The sequence below is a fragment of the Dreissena polymorpha genome, chromosome 3 (assembly GCF_020536995.1).
Source record: "Dreissena polymorpha isolate Duluth1 chromosome 3, UMN_Dpol_1.0, whole genome shotgun sequence".
Taxonomy (NCBI): domain Eukaryota; kingdom Metazoa; phylum Mollusca; class Bivalvia; order Myida; family Dreissenidae; genus Dreissena; species Dreissena polymorpha.
The window spans coordinates 65,244,730-65,263,308 of record NC_068357.1 but is presented as its reverse complement, the minus strand read 5'-3'; the positions used below and the strand labels follow the sequence as shown (position 1 = coordinate 65,263,308).

The following is an 18,579-nucleotide window of genomic DNA, read 5'->3' as shown; positions in this document are numbered from 1 at the left end:
CTACGCTCTTATAGATCAAGTGGCGCAAAATTAACTCACGCATTTAATGTAATATTGACACAGAAATATTTTAACTACCAACAATGTGTTTGCCACAAAGACAAGTATTCAATCACTGTTAACTAAATAATTTTATTATCTTTTATGGACTGTATTGGTCCCAATGACTTATTCATGAAACATGAAGGACGACGAGGCAGCTGTCTCGGCTTAACATTGAGTTATGTTCTATTTTGGTAATAATCACATTATCTTCGTCTTCTGGTGAATAAAATGGTCATGCATAATCCTCATTCTTTTTATTTAAGTGCAAAGCGTTTCATTTAAATATATTCAGTATGGAGCCAATGATATAAATATTTTAGTATTGCATCATGTTATATTACGTGGTGTAGAAACACGAATAATCAGTCATAATTTATATTTAAAGATGTTTTATGTATACTCTTGCTACATGTCGCAAAAACAGATGACATTTTAATGATATTAATGCATATGTTTATTTTAGCAATGGCTATAAACTAAACAATACTCATTGTCAATTGCAAATAAAACATTTCATGTTGCTAAAATAGCGACAACTTTCCCAGTTTTTAAATAAGATTTAAAACATTTCATGTATTTATGTTTCGAAAACATAGAGTCGGTCAAGAGCAATTTTTTACAAAAGCCCCCTTCTGATTTTATTGCATTTATCTTTTTGTTTAATTTCTTAAAAAAAAAAAAATATATATACACAGTATTCCTTAAATGTATATTAAAGTAATCAATTTCTGGCCAAAGCATTTTAAACAAAGACAGATGCTCCGATCTGTAAGAAAATAAGTTACAGCATATCATCAAAGATCTATACAAAAAAAATGCTGATTAAATGAAATATGATATAATATGATATAATAATGATATAGACGTTATATAATATATTGACATAAATAAAACATATACAAATGATCTATTCAAATACTAAAAAAGGGTTGGGTGCCGTTATATTGGCCGGGCTACCGACAGACGTCTGTTCACGGGCGCGATCCCACTACTGCTCGACACGGGAACTTTTGCCTGCTGTGTTTCCACCCTGCGCCAGTACGTTCCTCCTTAGTCAACCTGGAGTCCCCGGGCTCCGCCGAGGGTCCCATATTGATGCCGAGCTTAGTGCGGACGCCCGATCGACACAGACGGACCTAACGGTAGGGCTCCCGGCCTCAAACCGTCCCCAGATCCCGGCCTCCAAGTAGCTGGATTACAGGAGCACGCCACAACTCCCGGCCGATAGACACCGTCGATAATTGAAGTTTTAAATATACAAGAGTCATACATAGTTTTTTTTAATTGTATAACGTTGGTTCCATGTTTTATTAATTTTATTAGTATATAAAAGCGTTAGCAAATATGCTGTTTTAATCAATTAATATAAATAGCTCATTTATTTATCGAAAAGTGAGACTACATGTACGTGGCAATAAACGTCACTTATGTATGCGCACAATCACAGATACGCTTGTTTGTTTCTCGCTACAACTAGCCTTAGGTCATTAAGTTGACATCTATTGAACGCCATTTAAAGACATATTGCTGTGGCGTAAATCTAAACATAGTCATTTTAATAATTCAACTCTATGACAAAACAAGGTGTGTCGTGTAAGATCGCATTACCCTGGTGAAAATATAATAATTAACTCAATTATTTATTTGATCAAACGTTAACATGAAAATTTGTGCTTATCATTCTCGGTACTTAAAAGTAAACACATATGTTTTGTGTGAAGTTATTTTAGTTTAAAATATGGCAATATGAGTTTTATGTTTTGAATGATAGCGGACTCTTGTGCAACTTTAGGCGCTCGGTATTATTGTCTATCCATCCATCCATCCATCCATCCATCCATCCATCCATCCATCCATCCATCCATCCATCCATCCATCCATCCATCCATCCATCCATCCATCCATCCATCCATCCATCCATCCATCCATCCATCCATCAATCCATCCATCCATCCATCCATCCATTCATCCATCTATATTTCTATCTATCTATCTCTGTATACTGCCAACCGCTCTTTGGAGTATTATAGGCATTTAATTTTGAATATTTAAGATTTTCAGACAGCTTTCTTAAAATATATTTTTAAAGTTTTTTATTCAATGTTAAACATACAATGTATATATGTGCATGGTCAAGAAACAAAGTGATATTATACAGCAGTTGTCATGTCAAACATATTATACATGATATGCTAGTATTTACATATGTTTTTTAATTGTTAGTGACATATTATGTTTTTTAATATAGTAATTAGAACAATAGATGAATTGCGTAAGGTGGGGTAGAAGACAACTGGACTTGGTTATGAAATTTTGATGTGTTTCCATTGTTGTTCAAAAATGTGAAGTGCATCGTTGTTGAGGGCTATTTCTTTTTCAATTTGGAACTTGAGTTTTAAATAGTTTATAAAACAGTTCACGGTAGGTGTTTGTTTTTTGTATTTCACTCTGAATATGAAATACTTCATTAGTATAATAATGTAGTTCACAGTGTTATTGATTTCTGGTAAATATGAAGGTATTTACACCGAAACTAATATTTAAGAGGGACAGTTTAACTTGTGTTTGTTGTTTCTCAAGAAATGTTTTCAGTTGGTTCCATAGATTTTGAATATGTTTACACTCCTAGAAAAGGTGTTCTATTGTTTCAATGTGTCCGAAGCATACATCACATAAATTTGTATTGAATATGTTGCACTTAAAAAGATACTTATTTGTTGTTATTATTCTATGGATGTATTTATATTGAAAATTTATCAGTGTGCTATCGATAGTTGCTATACATGGCATGATAAATATGTCTTTCCAATTAAATTCTTGTTCTCGAAAAAGGCTTTGCCATTTATTTTGAGTTTTTGGAGTTTTCTACAGGGTTTTTAATTTGTAGCGTGTAACATATTTTTATTTTTTTGTAAGTATGTTTTCTACGAATGTTGTTTGAGAACATGGTGTGTTATTCGTATTCGTTATTGATTTAATATGCATGGGTTTGATTTTGATTAATGTGTGGTACATCAGGCAATTACTTGAAGGTATTCCGTATATGTAACAAATCTTATCAAAAGAATAGAAGTCCTTTATTCTGTAATCATAATTGATCGACATATTTAATGTTTTGTTCAAACCAATGTTTAAAGAAAAAACGTTTTATTGTTTGAATTTATGTATTTATTGTTCCATAAAATAATTTTACTATGTGTTTGCAATTCTATATTATGAGTAACATTTCTCCATGCAGATAGAACATTACATAGAAAAATGTTTTGGTTTGCAAATCCATGTAAGATATTATTGCTGATGTTACATTCAAAAAGTAAGGAATCACCATATTTGATTTAAAATTTTCTGGTAGAATAGTTTCCATTTACACGTATTGGTATTATCTAGGTATCTTTTAGTCCAGCTGCATTTGATTGCATTCAGGAATGCGCCAATGTTCGTTAATTGGATACCTCCATTTTCTACGGATTGAATTAACTGAGTTCGTTTAATTTTATCTGGTTTACCGTCCCATATGAAATTAAATATTGTTGATTTTATATCGTTAATAATATCATTTGGTGGATTTGGGAAAACTGTTAGTACATAAATTAATTTAGGAAGTGCAAACGTGTTCAATACTGTGTTTTTTCCGATAAGTGTAAGTTTTCTGTGTTGCAATGACTTTAAGCAGTTTTTAAAATTCTGTAATTTAGGCAGTATGTTTTTTAGAACTGCATCATTTTCATTATTTGTAAATGTAATTCCTAACGTGGTAGCTTCATCTGATGTCCAATTAAATTTCATTTCTTTTTTGTAATGGACAATACTTTGTTTTAATTTACCTACTCTTAGCACAGTACATTTACTTTTGTTAAGTTTAAGACCCGATGTTATTCCGAAAAGGGTTAGCGACTCTATACGGTTATGGAAAGAGTCGTAATTGTAATTTAAAAAATAAGTTGCATCATCAGCAAATAGGGTCTGTTTTATTTGTTCGTTATTTTCTAGCGATATGCCATTTATATGTTTATTTGATGTGATGTGATAGATACTCGATGCATATAATAACTAGAAATGGCGCGGCAGAGGCCGACGCGTATCCCCACGCCGCATGTTTGACACAGGGGCGCCCCAGGGTTGGTAATGGGGTCATGCATAGTGGAGAATGACCTATAGTCATAAGAGATGTTCAGTATAAATTTGAAGTAATTCGGTGTAGAAATGAAGAAGTTAATGTAAAATAACCTAAAAAATGAGTGAAAATCTATACCCTTATTTCTCGTCATCCTGCTCTCCTAACAAATCTAATACTGAATCAACTTCACTGACGTCCATTATGTACATGTCATCCTCATTGGAATGACTTATGAGATGGCTGAACATGCTCTCTTATAGCCAATCTTCTTGCTTCTGTTTTGGAAAAGTTATGCTTTGAGGTTAAATGGTTGACTAAATAGTAGCATCTCAGAAATTTTCTATCGCAATCTTGTACACAACAATGGAAATGTTGAATTTTATGTCTGTCTTTGAACATTTTGACAGATTTTCAGTAATGAGTGTAATTGAACAAATTGAAAGTTTCGGCCCTTTTATAGATTATCGAGGCTCTATTCCATGAGTTTTTCATGCTTTTTATGCTTGACTGCATTCTATCTCTTCTCTCATATACAGGTGTCCCTTTGCGTCAATATTTTATAATCACTTGTATAAACATTAGATGGATGAGCGAAAACCATTTCACAGATGAGTTTACACAAACAATTGACTACTAAATACATCTCTGCGCCACGACTGTGTAACTATGTATGTGTTTTCCATACACAAGCTTCATTGTTGAAAAATTCCTTTGTCCGATGAAAATGCTTGCACTTCTTCTGATTGGGTAGATAACTACATAATAGATTTCGAAATCTAAACGCGGACCCTAAGTTCAAGGTCAAGGTCACAGTGGTAAAAAAATCCATGCGCATGGAAAGGTCTTGTCCAGATACACATGCGTACCAAATATGAAAGCATATCTGACGGGACACAGCAGGTGTGAGCCTTTTTCGAATCGCAGTCGCAGATTTCGAAACCTGAACGCTGACCTCAAGTTCAAGGTCAAGGTCAGAGGGGTCAAACATTTTATGCGCATGGGAAGGTGTTGTCCAGATACACATGCATACCAAATATGAAATCAATGTCTGAAAGGACACAGAAGTTATGAGCCTTTTTCGAATCGCGGTCGCAGATTTCAAAACTTGAAAACAAGCCCCAAGTTCAATGTAAATGTCACAGAGGTAAAAATAAATTGCCCATAGTGTTGTCCAGATATACATGCATACCAAATATATAAGCAATATCTGAAAGGATACAGTAGATATGAGCCTTTTTCGAATCGCGGTCGCAGATTTTGAAACCTGAAAACTGACCCCAAGTTCAAGGTCAAGGTCATAAGGGTAAAAAAATGTGTACGCATGGATAGGTGTTGTCTGGATATACATGCATATCAAATATGAAAGCAATATCTGAAGGGACACAGTAGTTATGAGCCTTTTTCGAATCGTGGTCGCAGATTTTGAAACCTGACAACTGACCCCAAGTTCAAGGTCAAGGTCACAGGGGTAAAAAATTGTATGCGCATGGAAAGGTGTTGTCCAGATACACATGCATACCAAAAATGATAGCAATATCTGAAGGGACACAGAAGTTTTGAGCCTTTTTCGAATCGCGGTCGAGAATTTCAAAATCTGAAAACTGGCCCGAGTTCAAGGTCAAGGTCACAGGGGTAAAAAAATTATGCGCATCGAAAGGTCTTGTTCAAATACACATGAATACCAAACATGAAAGCAATATCTGAAGGGATACAGTAGTTATGAGCCTTTTTCGAATCGCGGTCGCAGATTTCAAAACCTGAAAACTGACCCCAAGTTCAAATTCAAGGTCAGAGGAGTAAAAAATTGTGTGCGCATAGAAAGGTGTTGTCTAGATACACATGCATACCAAATATGAAAGCAATATCTGAAGGGAGACAGTAGGTATGAGACTTTTTCGAATCGCGGTCGCAGATTTCGAAACCTGAAAGCTGACCGAAAGTTCAAGGTCACAGGGGTCAACAATTTTATGCGCATGGAAAGGTCTTGTCCAGATACACATGCATACCAAATATGAAAGCAATATCTGAATAAACACAGTAGTTATGAGCCTTTTTCAAATCGCAGTCGCAGGAAAATCTCTGACCCGGCCCCACCCCAACCCCCATAACTTTTGACCCAGGGGTCAGATCAAAATTCCGAATAGTGCACCGTCGCACATATGCTCATAGCTACCATGTGTGTAAGTTTCAAGGTTCTAGTGCTCATAGTGTAGGAGATAATAGTGGCCAGGACGGACGGACAGACAGCGGAGATAACCACAATATCCCCACGCTTTTCAACTAGAGCTTTGTCACAGACGTGACGTATACCCCACGTGCCGCATTGACACAGACTATTTTGCATGCTGTCTTCACAAAACAAGAGAAGCTAATTTATTGCGATTTTTAAGAATAAATATGCCATTATCATTTATGGCCATTTTTGACCTTTGAACTCAAAGTGTGACCTTGACCTTGGAGATATCATGGTGAACAAATGATTTTAAAATCTCACAATGAACAGGTAGATATGGCCCAGACAAGCACATTTATGGCATTTTTGACCTTTGAACTCAAAGTGTGACCTTAACCTTGTAGATATGAACGCAATTCTTTCGCGTGACACACCATCCAATGATGGTGAACAAATGTGCCAAATGATTTTAAAATTCTCACAATGAACGACATAGTTATGGCCCAGACATAAGCTCATTTATTGCCATTTTTGACCTTGGAGCTCAAAGTGTCACCTTGACCTTGGAGATATTGACCCAATTCTTTTACGCGACACACCGTCCAATGATGGTGAACAAATGTGCCAAATGATATTAAAATCTCACAATGAACGACATAGTTATTGCCCGGACAAGCTCATGTATGGCCATTTTTGACCTTTGAACTCAAAGTGTTACCTTGACCTTGGAGATATCGACGTTATTTTTTTGCGCGACGCACCGTCCAATGATGGTGAACAAATCTGCCAAATGATTTTAAAATCTCACAATAAATGACAAAGTTATGGCTCGGACAAGCTCATTTATGGCCATATTTTACCTTTAAACTCAAAGTGTGACCTTGACCTTTGATATATCGACGTAATTCTTTCGCGCGACACACCGTCCAATGATGGTGAACAATTGTGCCGAATGATTTTAAAATCTCACAATGAACAACTTAGTTATGGCCCGGACAAGCTTTCGGGACAGACCGACAGACAAAGTGACTCCTATATAGCCCCCATTACCATTGGTAATGGGGGTATAAAAAGCGTGGGGATAAATAGTGATGATGAGAGTGGACACCCTTGTCGAACCCCTCGTTCAATGTTAAAGATGTTTGAAAGGAAGCCATTGTGAGTAATTATACTATTTATGTCGGTATAGAACAGTTTAACCCATTTAATGAGACTTTCACCAAAGTTCATATTTTCTAAGCAGGAGAACATAAACGAATGATCAAGTGAATCGAATGCCTTTTCAAAGTCTGCAAAGAATATTAGACCAGATTTATTTGAATTGTTGAAATAGTTAATGCCTTCTTCTATAAGACGAACGTTTTCACCAATGTAATGTCCTTTATGAAACCGGATTGAGATCTTGAAATGATTGATTGTAATATTTTTTTGATTCTGTTTGCTACTTTATGTTGCTATTTTATAATCATTGTTATAGTGAACTAATCGGGCGCCAGTTTGACAAGGATTCAAAGTTTTTTCCGGGTTTTGAAATGAGCGATATTATACTTTGTTTTTGAAGCGTGGTTAGACTTCCGTTGTTAAATGAATAATTTAGTGAACTAGTTAAATGTGTTTTAATATCGTTCCAAAATATTTTTATAAAACTCGATAGTGATGCTATCAGATCCCGGACTTAAGTTATTTTGCATTTCTTTAAGAGCTAATCCACATTCATATTCAGTTAGTAATCCGTAACACAATTCTTTTACCGCTTCATTTAAAGCATGATGTGCACTTCTAAAGTTTTTTTTCGACATTCTTTCGTTTATAGAGGTTTTCGAAAAATAAGCGTTGTTCTTCTAGTATTTGATTTCTGTTTGTTATGTCTTTACCATTGACTACTAGTTTGTGTTTAGTTTTTTGTTCGCTTCTACGTTTTTTTTATATTTTAAAAGTAATTGTATTTGGGTCTAAACAATTTTGAACAACTTACGCTAAACATGAACAACTTACGCTCAACACTAACAATAAGCTTGAATTCAGAATAATGGAAAATATTAAAGATCACATGTAGGTGTGTTACTTTCCAGATCTGCATCCAGACATTTTTTTATATAAAATTAAAAACAAATACCAGTCTTTTATTGGTTAAACGCTGCTGTGGTTCCATGGCGATCACATTAGACCAACTGTAACGTTTACAGACATGTTCAACCCTTAAAGTAGAATTTTGTTCATGCATAAAAAACTAACGCTTGCTCAATGCCAGGGCTGTTCGAGCTGTCGTTACATGTTTTACATAGGCTACAGACGCACATCTCATTCTGCATACCATGTCTATCGTTGAATACACATAAATTGTTTTGAAATATAACAATATATATGTTTGTATTGTCTAACTAGTGCATGAAAAAAAAATAACATATGGACATGTAATCAATTACAAAACACAAAGTAAGCAGCCAAAAAAGTTTATTCCAGAATAGCCAACCATACAAGGTGTGCATTTATATGTAGATGTTGCAATTATCATTAACAATTCTTTTGATGCCATTTAATTTACTAGTAAACATTATTCAATCAAAAGTTTGGTGAAAGGAATAATTTATAAAAGTTACCTATAAAATATCATGTTTCCATGTACATTCGCATTTATTTAAAATGCATTCATTTTCGAATATTTAAACCCAGAATTGTAAAGAACATTAAGATTAAAGATCGACAAAAGTTGATAAGAAAATATAACTGAAACAAAGATGTATAATTGACAGAGGGATATACGTTTGTATATGGATGTACATATTATTTGAATAGGTTTTATTCTTAAACAATGTAATTAGTATAAATAAACATTTATCAAAGAACAAAACTATGTTATTATTCTTTAAAGGGAGAATAAGTATTTTGGGAAATTTCTAAGGACAATTTAATTTTAAATACATGTATAATACAGAGCATGATAAACTGACAAAACAATCAGTGGCAGTAAGTGAGAGGAAACAAAAAAATACTAAGCCAATTAAGTAATCACTTGCACAATCAAAAGCACATTACACAACAGAAGCACATTAAAATAAACTGACAGTTTTTTGTTCTTACCACTACCTTTTTCCACAATGTTTATATAATTAAGTTCATAAAGTTAGCAAAATAAAATCCCAAGTATATTTTGTAAAATGTAGTGTTATATCAATTAGCACTGCAATGAAAAGTTATAGCATGTTTTGTAATTGCTTGCAGAAGACACTGAAATCCAAAGTGTACATAGCTTTTTTTCTTCTTTTTTAAAAATGTTTAAAGTCAAGTTAATATCATACACTGAAATCCAAAGTGTATGCTGACTTTGTAACTGCTAGCAGAAAAGTTGGTACTAATAATTAACACTGCAATCCGAGGAGCAATATTGCTTGTTGTTAAAAGTTCACAAAAGTAAATATCAGCAAGTTAATAAACCAAATATAATCCATAACTTCAGAAATCTGTCTGCGGTAACCATGACAACGTTCTATCCCAGGTCAGAGGTCACGAATGCCACTCCCCTCTCATAGAAGCTGTGATCCTTGCCGGATCCCTGACCCTCTGTGGCCAAGTCCAGTGTGAACAGAAGCTGGGCCCGGGTGGCATTCAGGTACACTGGCAGGGTGACCTTGACATCCTTCCCACCCTCAATGCTGTCCAGCCTGGGTATGGGAATGGAAAACAATTAACTGCCAGAAGAAATTTGTCTTGATTTAAGCTCATGATTTGACAATGGCTGAAAACACTGTCAAGCTTAAACGCACTATGGTTACACAGCAAATCTCATTAAAATAATTCCCAGTCTGACCCTTTATGTTCTACAGATTTGATCTCATATCGCATGAGAGGTTATGCTCAGATAATCTTTAAATAACTAAACAAATTGTCTTTTTGGTTTTATTTTGTGTTCACTGATTAAAGATAACTGAAGGTAAACTGAATGTGACCTTGTACGTGATGTAGTCAAATTCCCTACATCAAAAAAAAATTAAGCCAATATTAAGATTCAATTTTAATGAGATTGGGTTAAATAAAAGAATGGTGTGAAAGTGCAATAAAGAAACAACAGTAGTTGCCATTAACTCTTGTCCACAAGGAGACTGCTACAATAATCTCACATTATTGACGCTTATTAAATCTGTCGCATGGGGATTTTTTAAATGCTGACGGTAAAGTCGAGAAACCCAACTAGCTCACAAATTGTAGATGCTTACAAGTGCTTATTTAAACATTTAGTACAAACCTATTTCTTTTAGATCGATTGCCTAAAAAGCATTAGGCTTATTAAAACATACTGGAGTCCATTTCCTGGGTAGAACCAGTACTTTGTGTCTTTTAGGTAGATAAAAAGAGCACGCCCATATTGAAGATCTAATCCATGGCCGCCCGTTCGCTAGATGGACACCATATACACCATGCAACCCTGACCTCTGTTGAAAATCTAACAGTACTAGAACGTACCTGACCCATCTGAGCAGGGTAAGAGGCAGGTCTGTGGAGATGGTGGAGGACAGTTGCAGCTTGTTCTGCTTGCACACAGCTCCCTGCAGCTTGAGGCCAGTCACACAGAAACTGCATGCATCCAGGGAACCAGACTTACCATCTGTCACATTCACCTGGAAGAACATTCAATGTTTTCTTGTTTATTCTCAGTTAGTTTGTCATTACCCTCGTATGCATAGGTCATTTAACCCACTCCATATTTTTTGAGAAACCTGCTTAAAGAGTCATTCTGTGTTTGTTTGTCATTTCCTTTTTATAACATAGGTAATTTAATACACTCCATTTTTCTTTGGAAAACCAGTGTATCAGTAATAAGTTCAGATTCTTGGGCCACTAACTGATGTAGAAATAAGAGTCAAGGAGAGAATGAACAAAGAGTCCACAGACTTATCAGGGACGACACTTTTATACCACAGTTATGGTATTTTTCATTTAACGGAAGTCTCTACTTAGAGAAAATTCTGTTTAGGTGGAAAGTGTTCTTGATTAGCCCGTGCAGAGTGCACGGGACATTCTGGGACAACACTTGATGAACATGCATTAAGCCCCGTCTCCTCATAATAAGACTCAAACATGCACTCACATCGAGATGTAGTTCCTCAAGGGACCAGCTGTAAGCCTGGGCAACAAACTGTCTTGTGGCTGTGATGTAGGCCTCAGCAATGAACAGGCCTCCCAGCCACACTTGCAGGTTCTGAAACAAGGGGCTTGCACTTAGAATTTTACATGGACCAAAAATGACATTTCTGCAAATTGATGCATAGTTCATATGAACTGCAGGTTCTTTGTAGGAACCTTAATAACTTTCTTCCACAAAATATTAACAACATTGTTGAAACAATGACTACTTTGCATATCGTTTTCATGAAAAAGACTCGCATTTTAATGTTATAAATTGCATATGATAGTATATATAATTATATCTTTTAAACAAGAGCTAATGTTTTAGTGTTAGGATGAAAAACTTCTGACCTAGGCATTATATTGCCCTAAACCCTTTACAGCTCAGAAACGCATTATAACAAATTTGTAGCTCTTTGAAAATCAAATTAAAACTAAAGTCCTTTCTTACTAAATTCAAGTATTAAAGGTTTCACTTCCAACTCTTAAAATAATAATGAGCAGCAACCAGCAAAAAACCTGAACAAACTGCAAGTTATTCTCAGGCTGTTCTGGTTTTATGCTGGTTGCATATAGGCATTTTCAATTTACTATTGAGTAGGCAAGGCTTCCACACAGTTATAGACAACACCGTTTGTTAGTGTAACCTTGAGTTCCTTGGCCCCTCCTTGAGCAACTTGGACCACAGCCTGCAGCTGTTTGATCCTCTGACTGAAGTCTGTGATCCACTGGATCACCGTGATCCCAGACGGCACCGTGTACCTGCGCCACGACTCGGGGATCATACCTGGGGAATACACACATCGCCTTAGCTTTTGTAGACAATTGAACAAATCATGTGATATGTTTTAATTTTTTATCAAAGGACGTTCATGACTAAAATCTTTGACAATTGCAGCTTGAAGTCACTTGTCCTGATCAAAGTTTTCACTTGATACACTATCTCACATTTTAAACATATTTTTTTCAAAGAACATTAAATAAAATGTTGCTTTTGAACATCAATTTAATTTTTATCTAAGGAAAAATGTGTACTATGCAATAGAAAAGAAATGAATTACAACTCTATGGAATACGGTTAAGCAGAAAAGTACAATTGTCTCAATAAAAATAATTTACTAATAAAGTCTACAAAGAGAATTCAGTTTTTCCCATTTCTTTCCTCCATGCAATCTCGCGCAATATACATACCTTTAGCAAGGTCTGCCATCATGTTTCTATGGTGATTGGGATTGGTTGGCTTCTTCTCTCCCACACACACCTGTAGCACGTCGGCAAGGTCCCGCCTAACATCGCCTAGCAGCCGACCACCCAGGTTAACCTCGCGCTCGAAGAATCGGAAAAGGGGGTCCTTGATGTTCTCAATGGTCCTCTTCATGGCTCCAACAGTCTGGCAATATCAAGTAAAATATGATACCCTTGGCAACAACAATTACAGGTATATACTACTCAAGAAATATGCCATGTATGTTTATTGCATAAATGAGAAAAGATTACTTGTATTACTGCTACTGATAGTTGGGTTATTTTAATTTGAGAAGAATCTCACAATGCACTATGTATGTCAGAGAGCCCATTATTACAGAATCAAAAAGCATACATGATAACCAGCCACATGATGTTAATTAGATATCTACAAATATGCCAAAAATTAGCAAGTATAACGAATGTTTTTGGCTTTAATTTATAATTTAAGCACATATTGAAGCTGTAAAGCAAAAAAGTCCCAAACAACAATTTAACAAGCCATAATTCTTTCACCGGTGAAGCTTACATGCTCCAAACTCCCTAACAAAATGAAAAACATTGCCTACTGGCCTTACAGTTGTTTTTAGAAGTTATCATTTCAATACATAAATACCCCATGCACATAATGAATGTAGAATTCCAAAGAAACAAATAACATTGAAAGCTGTAATGAATTAATAAAACCAGCTTTCACACATATTTGACTCAATTTATACACTAAGCAAAATCAACTTAAATTGCATATGAATACAATGTAGTCAACTGTGAAATCAAAGGATGAAATAGGATTTGGCATTGGGAAACCTTGATAAAATGGGGGGGGTGGGAAAAGATAGATACATGTATGATACGTACCACTTCTTCATATCCCTAGCAACAGGTTCACTCACAAGTATTAGCTTTCATTTGTTTAGTCAAAATGTTAAAAAGTATACAAACAATATGATACACATAGTGCAACTGTTAGTAACAAAACAGAAAATCATACAAGACAATCACTATTATATACAGGTTACAGTAGATACAATGTATGAAATGAAATATGTACAGGTTTATACAATTCACATGCAAAAAAAACAACAACACAGAAAGTTACAAAGACATTCAGATATTTACACCATATACAGTTTTTTGAGATACACATAGAAAGTCAGCAAATTAGTCATTAGTAACATGCTGAGTCAAGAAACTAGAAGAGAACATACAACATTCTACTGACAAAGTCGAAAAGTCGAACTAGTAAATTATATACAACAGTGTTACGTGCAAACTAATATCCACACATTACACTACAAGACAGATACATAACACAGTCTCCACTAAAGTCAACGAGCCCTAAACAATGTTTGTATAAATAAAACAAGGTCCAGAAAAGAAAATACAGAACAATGACTCTCATAGCCAGTGACAAAAATAGACTTAATTTCCAATTTGTAGATGAGTGGATAGTAAATTTTTGCTCTTGCAAAATGGTCTTAATGTATGTGCATAAAGAGACGTCCAGGATTAGCCTGTGCAGTAAGACACTAAACTTTCATGGATTTTTGTGTCAAAAGAAAATAATTCTTTAACAAAAATCCAATTAAGGTCTAAAGTGTCGTCCCTGACTGGCCTGTGCAGACTTCACAGGCTAATTAGGAAAGACCCTTTATGCACATGCATTAAACCCCGTTTTCCTAGAGCATTGCTCATTTTAACTTTTATGAAACTACAAGACCTGGAATCCAATACTTGAATGGCGACTGCAGTGACAGGTGTTCTGATCCTACTGCTCACCTTGGGTACGAGGTCCAGCCATGTCTTCACAGAGGTGTGCAGGGTTCTCATCCAGTCCGGTCGCCCGTCTACCACTCGTTTCTCGTCATCATCAGGACTCAGGGTCACCAGCTCATCATCATCCTCCAGCAACTCAACCTGCAGGCAAATATAAGAGCCTCAGGCTTAAGGAATGTACGTAAAGTGTAGTCCCACATAAGCCTGTGCAGTCTGCAGAGGCTAATCAGGGACGACACTTCTCACTTTTATGGTGTTTTATGAGTAAAGGAAATTTCATCTAAGCAAAAAATTTAATTTAGGCGTTCAGTGCGGACTGCATCAGCTAATCTGGGACGACACTTAATTAAAGCCCTTGCATTGAAAGCCATTTTCCAAGTGCAAGGCTCATATTTATATTTAAATGTAGAATACAAGTCTAAGCTGTGCAAAATTAAACTTTATTATTTTTTAAATTTTCCCACCAATTACAACAAGAAACCATCGGAGACGGGTGATGCTCCCCAAAGGTTTTTTTTTTGTCACAATTATATTGCACTATATATTCAGATAAAAGGAAACGTTTTGAGGGCACACTAGTTGGGGGGACAAGAATTTTTTTTATAGAAAATTTCAAAGGGCCATAACTCTGTGAGAAATCATCCGACCAGAACCCGCTGATAATATGTAATCTCCTCTTAGTAGTGAAGCTTCCCATAAAGTTTTATTGAATTCGGGTCATTAGTTGCTAAGAAATAGCCCGGACAAAAATTGTGCATGGACGGACGAACACACGGACGGACAGACGAAGCGGCGACTATATGCTCCCCCCAAAATTTATTTTGGGGGAGCATAAAAAATATCTATTGGTAATGTATAAATTACAAGCTATTTGGATTGCATCAAAGATATATTTTTACCTTCATGAGTTTAGCACACATGTCTGAGCCGTGAGTGGTGAGCAGCACTTTCTCTGCATTGTTTGGCAGACCGAGCCAGGACGGTGTCTGTCTGTCAGCCTCCAGGTGTTCTGAGAATGCTACAAACTCCTCACGCCTAGGGAAATACATGGACAAATAATATGAATGGTATGAACATGGTCTTGCAAAAATGGGTCTCATGCCAAATGCCTCCAGCGTAGCTCAAAACAAGCTTGCTTCTATGCTTATCTTGTAACCAGATACCCTGTGCACTAAAAAATTCAAGCAAAAGTTGAATGGTCTCATTAGCCCATAGAGAAGCTCCTGACTAGACAGTGTTCATGCATGGGCTGGTCTGGAGATAGACTGGATACATATGGCTTAAAAACCATTTTAGCATGATGCTGGCTGTATGTTATTGACATTTGTTAATGTGTTTGTTGGACCACAACACATTTCCGATTTAATAACAGATCTCAAGTAAGCGATCAAATGTATAATCAATGCCTGATTCAGATAATATTATGATCAATTATTCACTTTATTACGACAAATTGACAATCCGTCCAGACATTTTAAACCGCGTCAAAATTCAAGGACATAATATCAGTTCATACATATAAGACAACATCTACCACCATCCCCCATATCTCACCTGATGCTGTCAGGCATGGATATCTTTTTGCCTAAGCCCTCCCCCAGGCTAGCCACCAGGGTGAAGTCTCCCTCAAAGCTCTTTGGTGAGAACAACTTGTCAATGAATGAACTCAGTAGCCGCTGAAATAACAAAGGTTTTCATGTGATCTGTGTTTTTATTGAACAAAATCCTGCCTCAAGAATTTGAAGACCAGAATTTTAAATACTCTATTTTCTTGGGAATACAAAGCAACTTTCTTCCAGATAAAATTTTCATATGTCTTATATTCTGCTGCATCTCATTCCTAGACAATGTCAAAAAGTCACAATTGCCTAAATTCACAATGCATGGGTATAAATCTCATGGCACGTTATTTACATAACTTTTTTATAATTTGTTGCATATGGTGTTTTATCACATGCCATACCCTGTTTCCCATGTAATATAACCATTACATATTTTTTTATATTACACATGTGTAATACAACATTTTTAAGCGTTTTCATTGGCTTAGTTTTCGTTTTTGACCAATCACATTTTGTTATTTTGCTGAAATGACGTTGCAACGTCAAATGACGTCACGAAATGTAAACAACGTTCGGGATTTATCATTATGTTTGAGTAAATTTAATTATTTATTATTCAATTTGCTTATTTAAAAGCATGTGATAAAAAAGATCTGGCACGAGTTGTCATATCATACAATATTTTATTAAACTCGTCCAGGAAATTCGTTAGTAAGCTCCCCAAAGGCTCGCTTACTAACAAAATTCCTAAACTCGTTTAATAAAATATGGTATGATATGACAACTTGTGCCAGATCCTATATATGTGCGCATGTTTGTGGATCTTAACAAAGCATGCCTCCTGCGTATATGGCTTAAGGGTTCCTTATTATATTGACAACCTGTTTAGATTCTGCACTGCTTCATAGAATACCCCTCCAACAAACTGCTGTACATCAATGCATACCTGGTCAAAGTTGTTGTCAATCTTGCCACCGTAGATGCACTGTGACAGCAGGGTCTTGATGGCATCCCAGGGCACTTTCTCAGGGGGCAGATTGGTTCGACCCTAGACAAAACATGGAACATGCAGTTACCAACAAATATCAAATTGGTACCTAAAGGCCCAAGATATACGCTGAAGGTATTAAAGCATTTTGAGGCAAATGGAAGCAAGCCCATAAATAACATGGCCTTGTTATAACTCTGAAAAACCTGTAAAGTACACATGGTTTTATATATAAGATCATGTTAACTGAATTGCACAATGGACAGAACATACATGGCATTTGAATTCCCTTTTCATATAAAACCACCCTGATCTTTGTGCATTGCCAACCAGCATCAAATTTGCTTTTCTCATAAATAACTACTTTGTTTATGAACATCATTATATTTCATTAACAGGTATTTACTTCTTAATAGTTTTTGTTATTGTTGTATTCCTGGTGTTAACTTTACATGGACTCAAAGCCAACTGCACACTAAACAACCAATCTCACCAATGCCACACTGTCTAGTGTTTTTCCCATGCCATTTTAGCGTGGCGAAAAGCCACGCCGCCCTCCCGGATCGCCACGCTGCCCTTTTTAAAGGCAAATTTCGCCACGCGCCCTTTTTTTCAAAGGCAAATTTCGCCACGAAATTTGCCTTACGATCTAACTTGGTCCGCAAAATCAGCTTCCTTGATTGTCTGTGACGCTCCGACTGTGCTTGATTTACTCGAGAGGCGTCAACGTCTAATCGACTATATTTAATTGAGCAGATTTAATCTATAACAGTGCTCGATTAGGTCTTACTGGCTGCCCCAAAGCTGTGAATTAGTCAAGCGTGAATAACCCCGTGTCAGTATCAATCGATAATGCCGGAGGCTATGTTATACCAAGCGCACATTCGCTCGGCAATGTGTACTCCTCCACGATATAATCATCTCTTCGGAGACATTTGATGAAAAACTCGATGTTATTCTTGTGGCAATTGTGCTTTGCATGCATTATTCAGTTATATCAAAACATATTTTTTACGCATAATTACTTTTAAATTCACAAACAAATTTATTCTTTATCGATTTCATCTTTAAGATAATTAGATCTAATTATTGAAATAATTACCGAGACGTATACCAATTTAACAAAATACTAATCGCGTATACGATTTAACGTTGCTATGCGCACCTGTCGCTTACATCATTTGACATTTTATCAACATGGCGGACTATACAGAATTAAATTGTGACTCGGCAAAAATGGCAAATAACGTCGTAAACGATCGAACTAACGATGGAGATTATACATTAAGAAGGAATAAATGAAATGTCTGTGATAATCAACGATGCATAAAAATGTTTTAGATAGCAACAACATAATTTATTTATTTGTAATCTACTCGGTGGATGTATGTCACGGAAACGAGTGTTTGCATATTGTTAGAGATCAATTTACTCGCAATGTTATTTTAAACATCTGTCGAGATTATTGTTAGAAAATGGGATAAGACAAAAACATGGTTTCATTTATATGTTAGTGGATCTGTGTATAATCAGATTCATATGCATATAA

At 35.8% G+C, this 18,579-nt stretch overlaps 1 protein-coding gene across 1 annotated transcript in view; it reads right to left on the bottom strand.

Annotated features, from left to right (window-relative positions):
• Positions 1 to 8,772: 8,772 nt before the first annotated feature.
• LOC127872293 (cytoplasmic dynein 1 heavy chain 1-like) overlaps positions 8,773 to 18,579 on the bottom strand; it is a 28,717-nt gene continuing 18,910 nt past the window's right edge. Inside the window, exons 11-21 of the mRNA XM_052415623.1 lie at positions 17,524 to 17,537; positions 16,989 to 17,090; positions 16,035 to 16,156; positions 15,380 to 15,515; positions 14,484 to 14,621; positions 13,563 to 13,577; positions 12,651 to 12,849; positions 12,107 to 12,246; positions 11,422 to 11,532; positions 10,797 to 10,951; positions 8,773 to 9,997 (exon numbers count right to left, since the gene is read on the bottom strand). Of these exons, the coding sequence (XP_052271583.1) occupies positions 9,823 to 9,997; positions 10,797 to 10,951; positions 11,422 to 11,532; positions 12,107 to 12,246; positions 12,651 to 12,849; positions 13,563 to 13,577; positions 14,484 to 14,621; positions 15,380 to 15,515; positions 16,035 to 16,156; positions 16,989 to 17,090; positions 17,524 to 17,537 (1,307 nt within the window). The 3' untranslated portion in view covers positions 8,773 to 9,822. The remainder of the gene's footprint in view (positions 9,998 to 10,796; positions 10,952 to 11,421; positions 11,533 to 12,106; positions 12,247 to 12,650; positions 12,850 to 13,562; positions 13,578 to 14,483; positions 14,622 to 15,379; positions 15,516 to 16,034; positions 16,157 to 16,988; positions 17,091 to 17,523; positions 17,538 to 18,579) is intronic.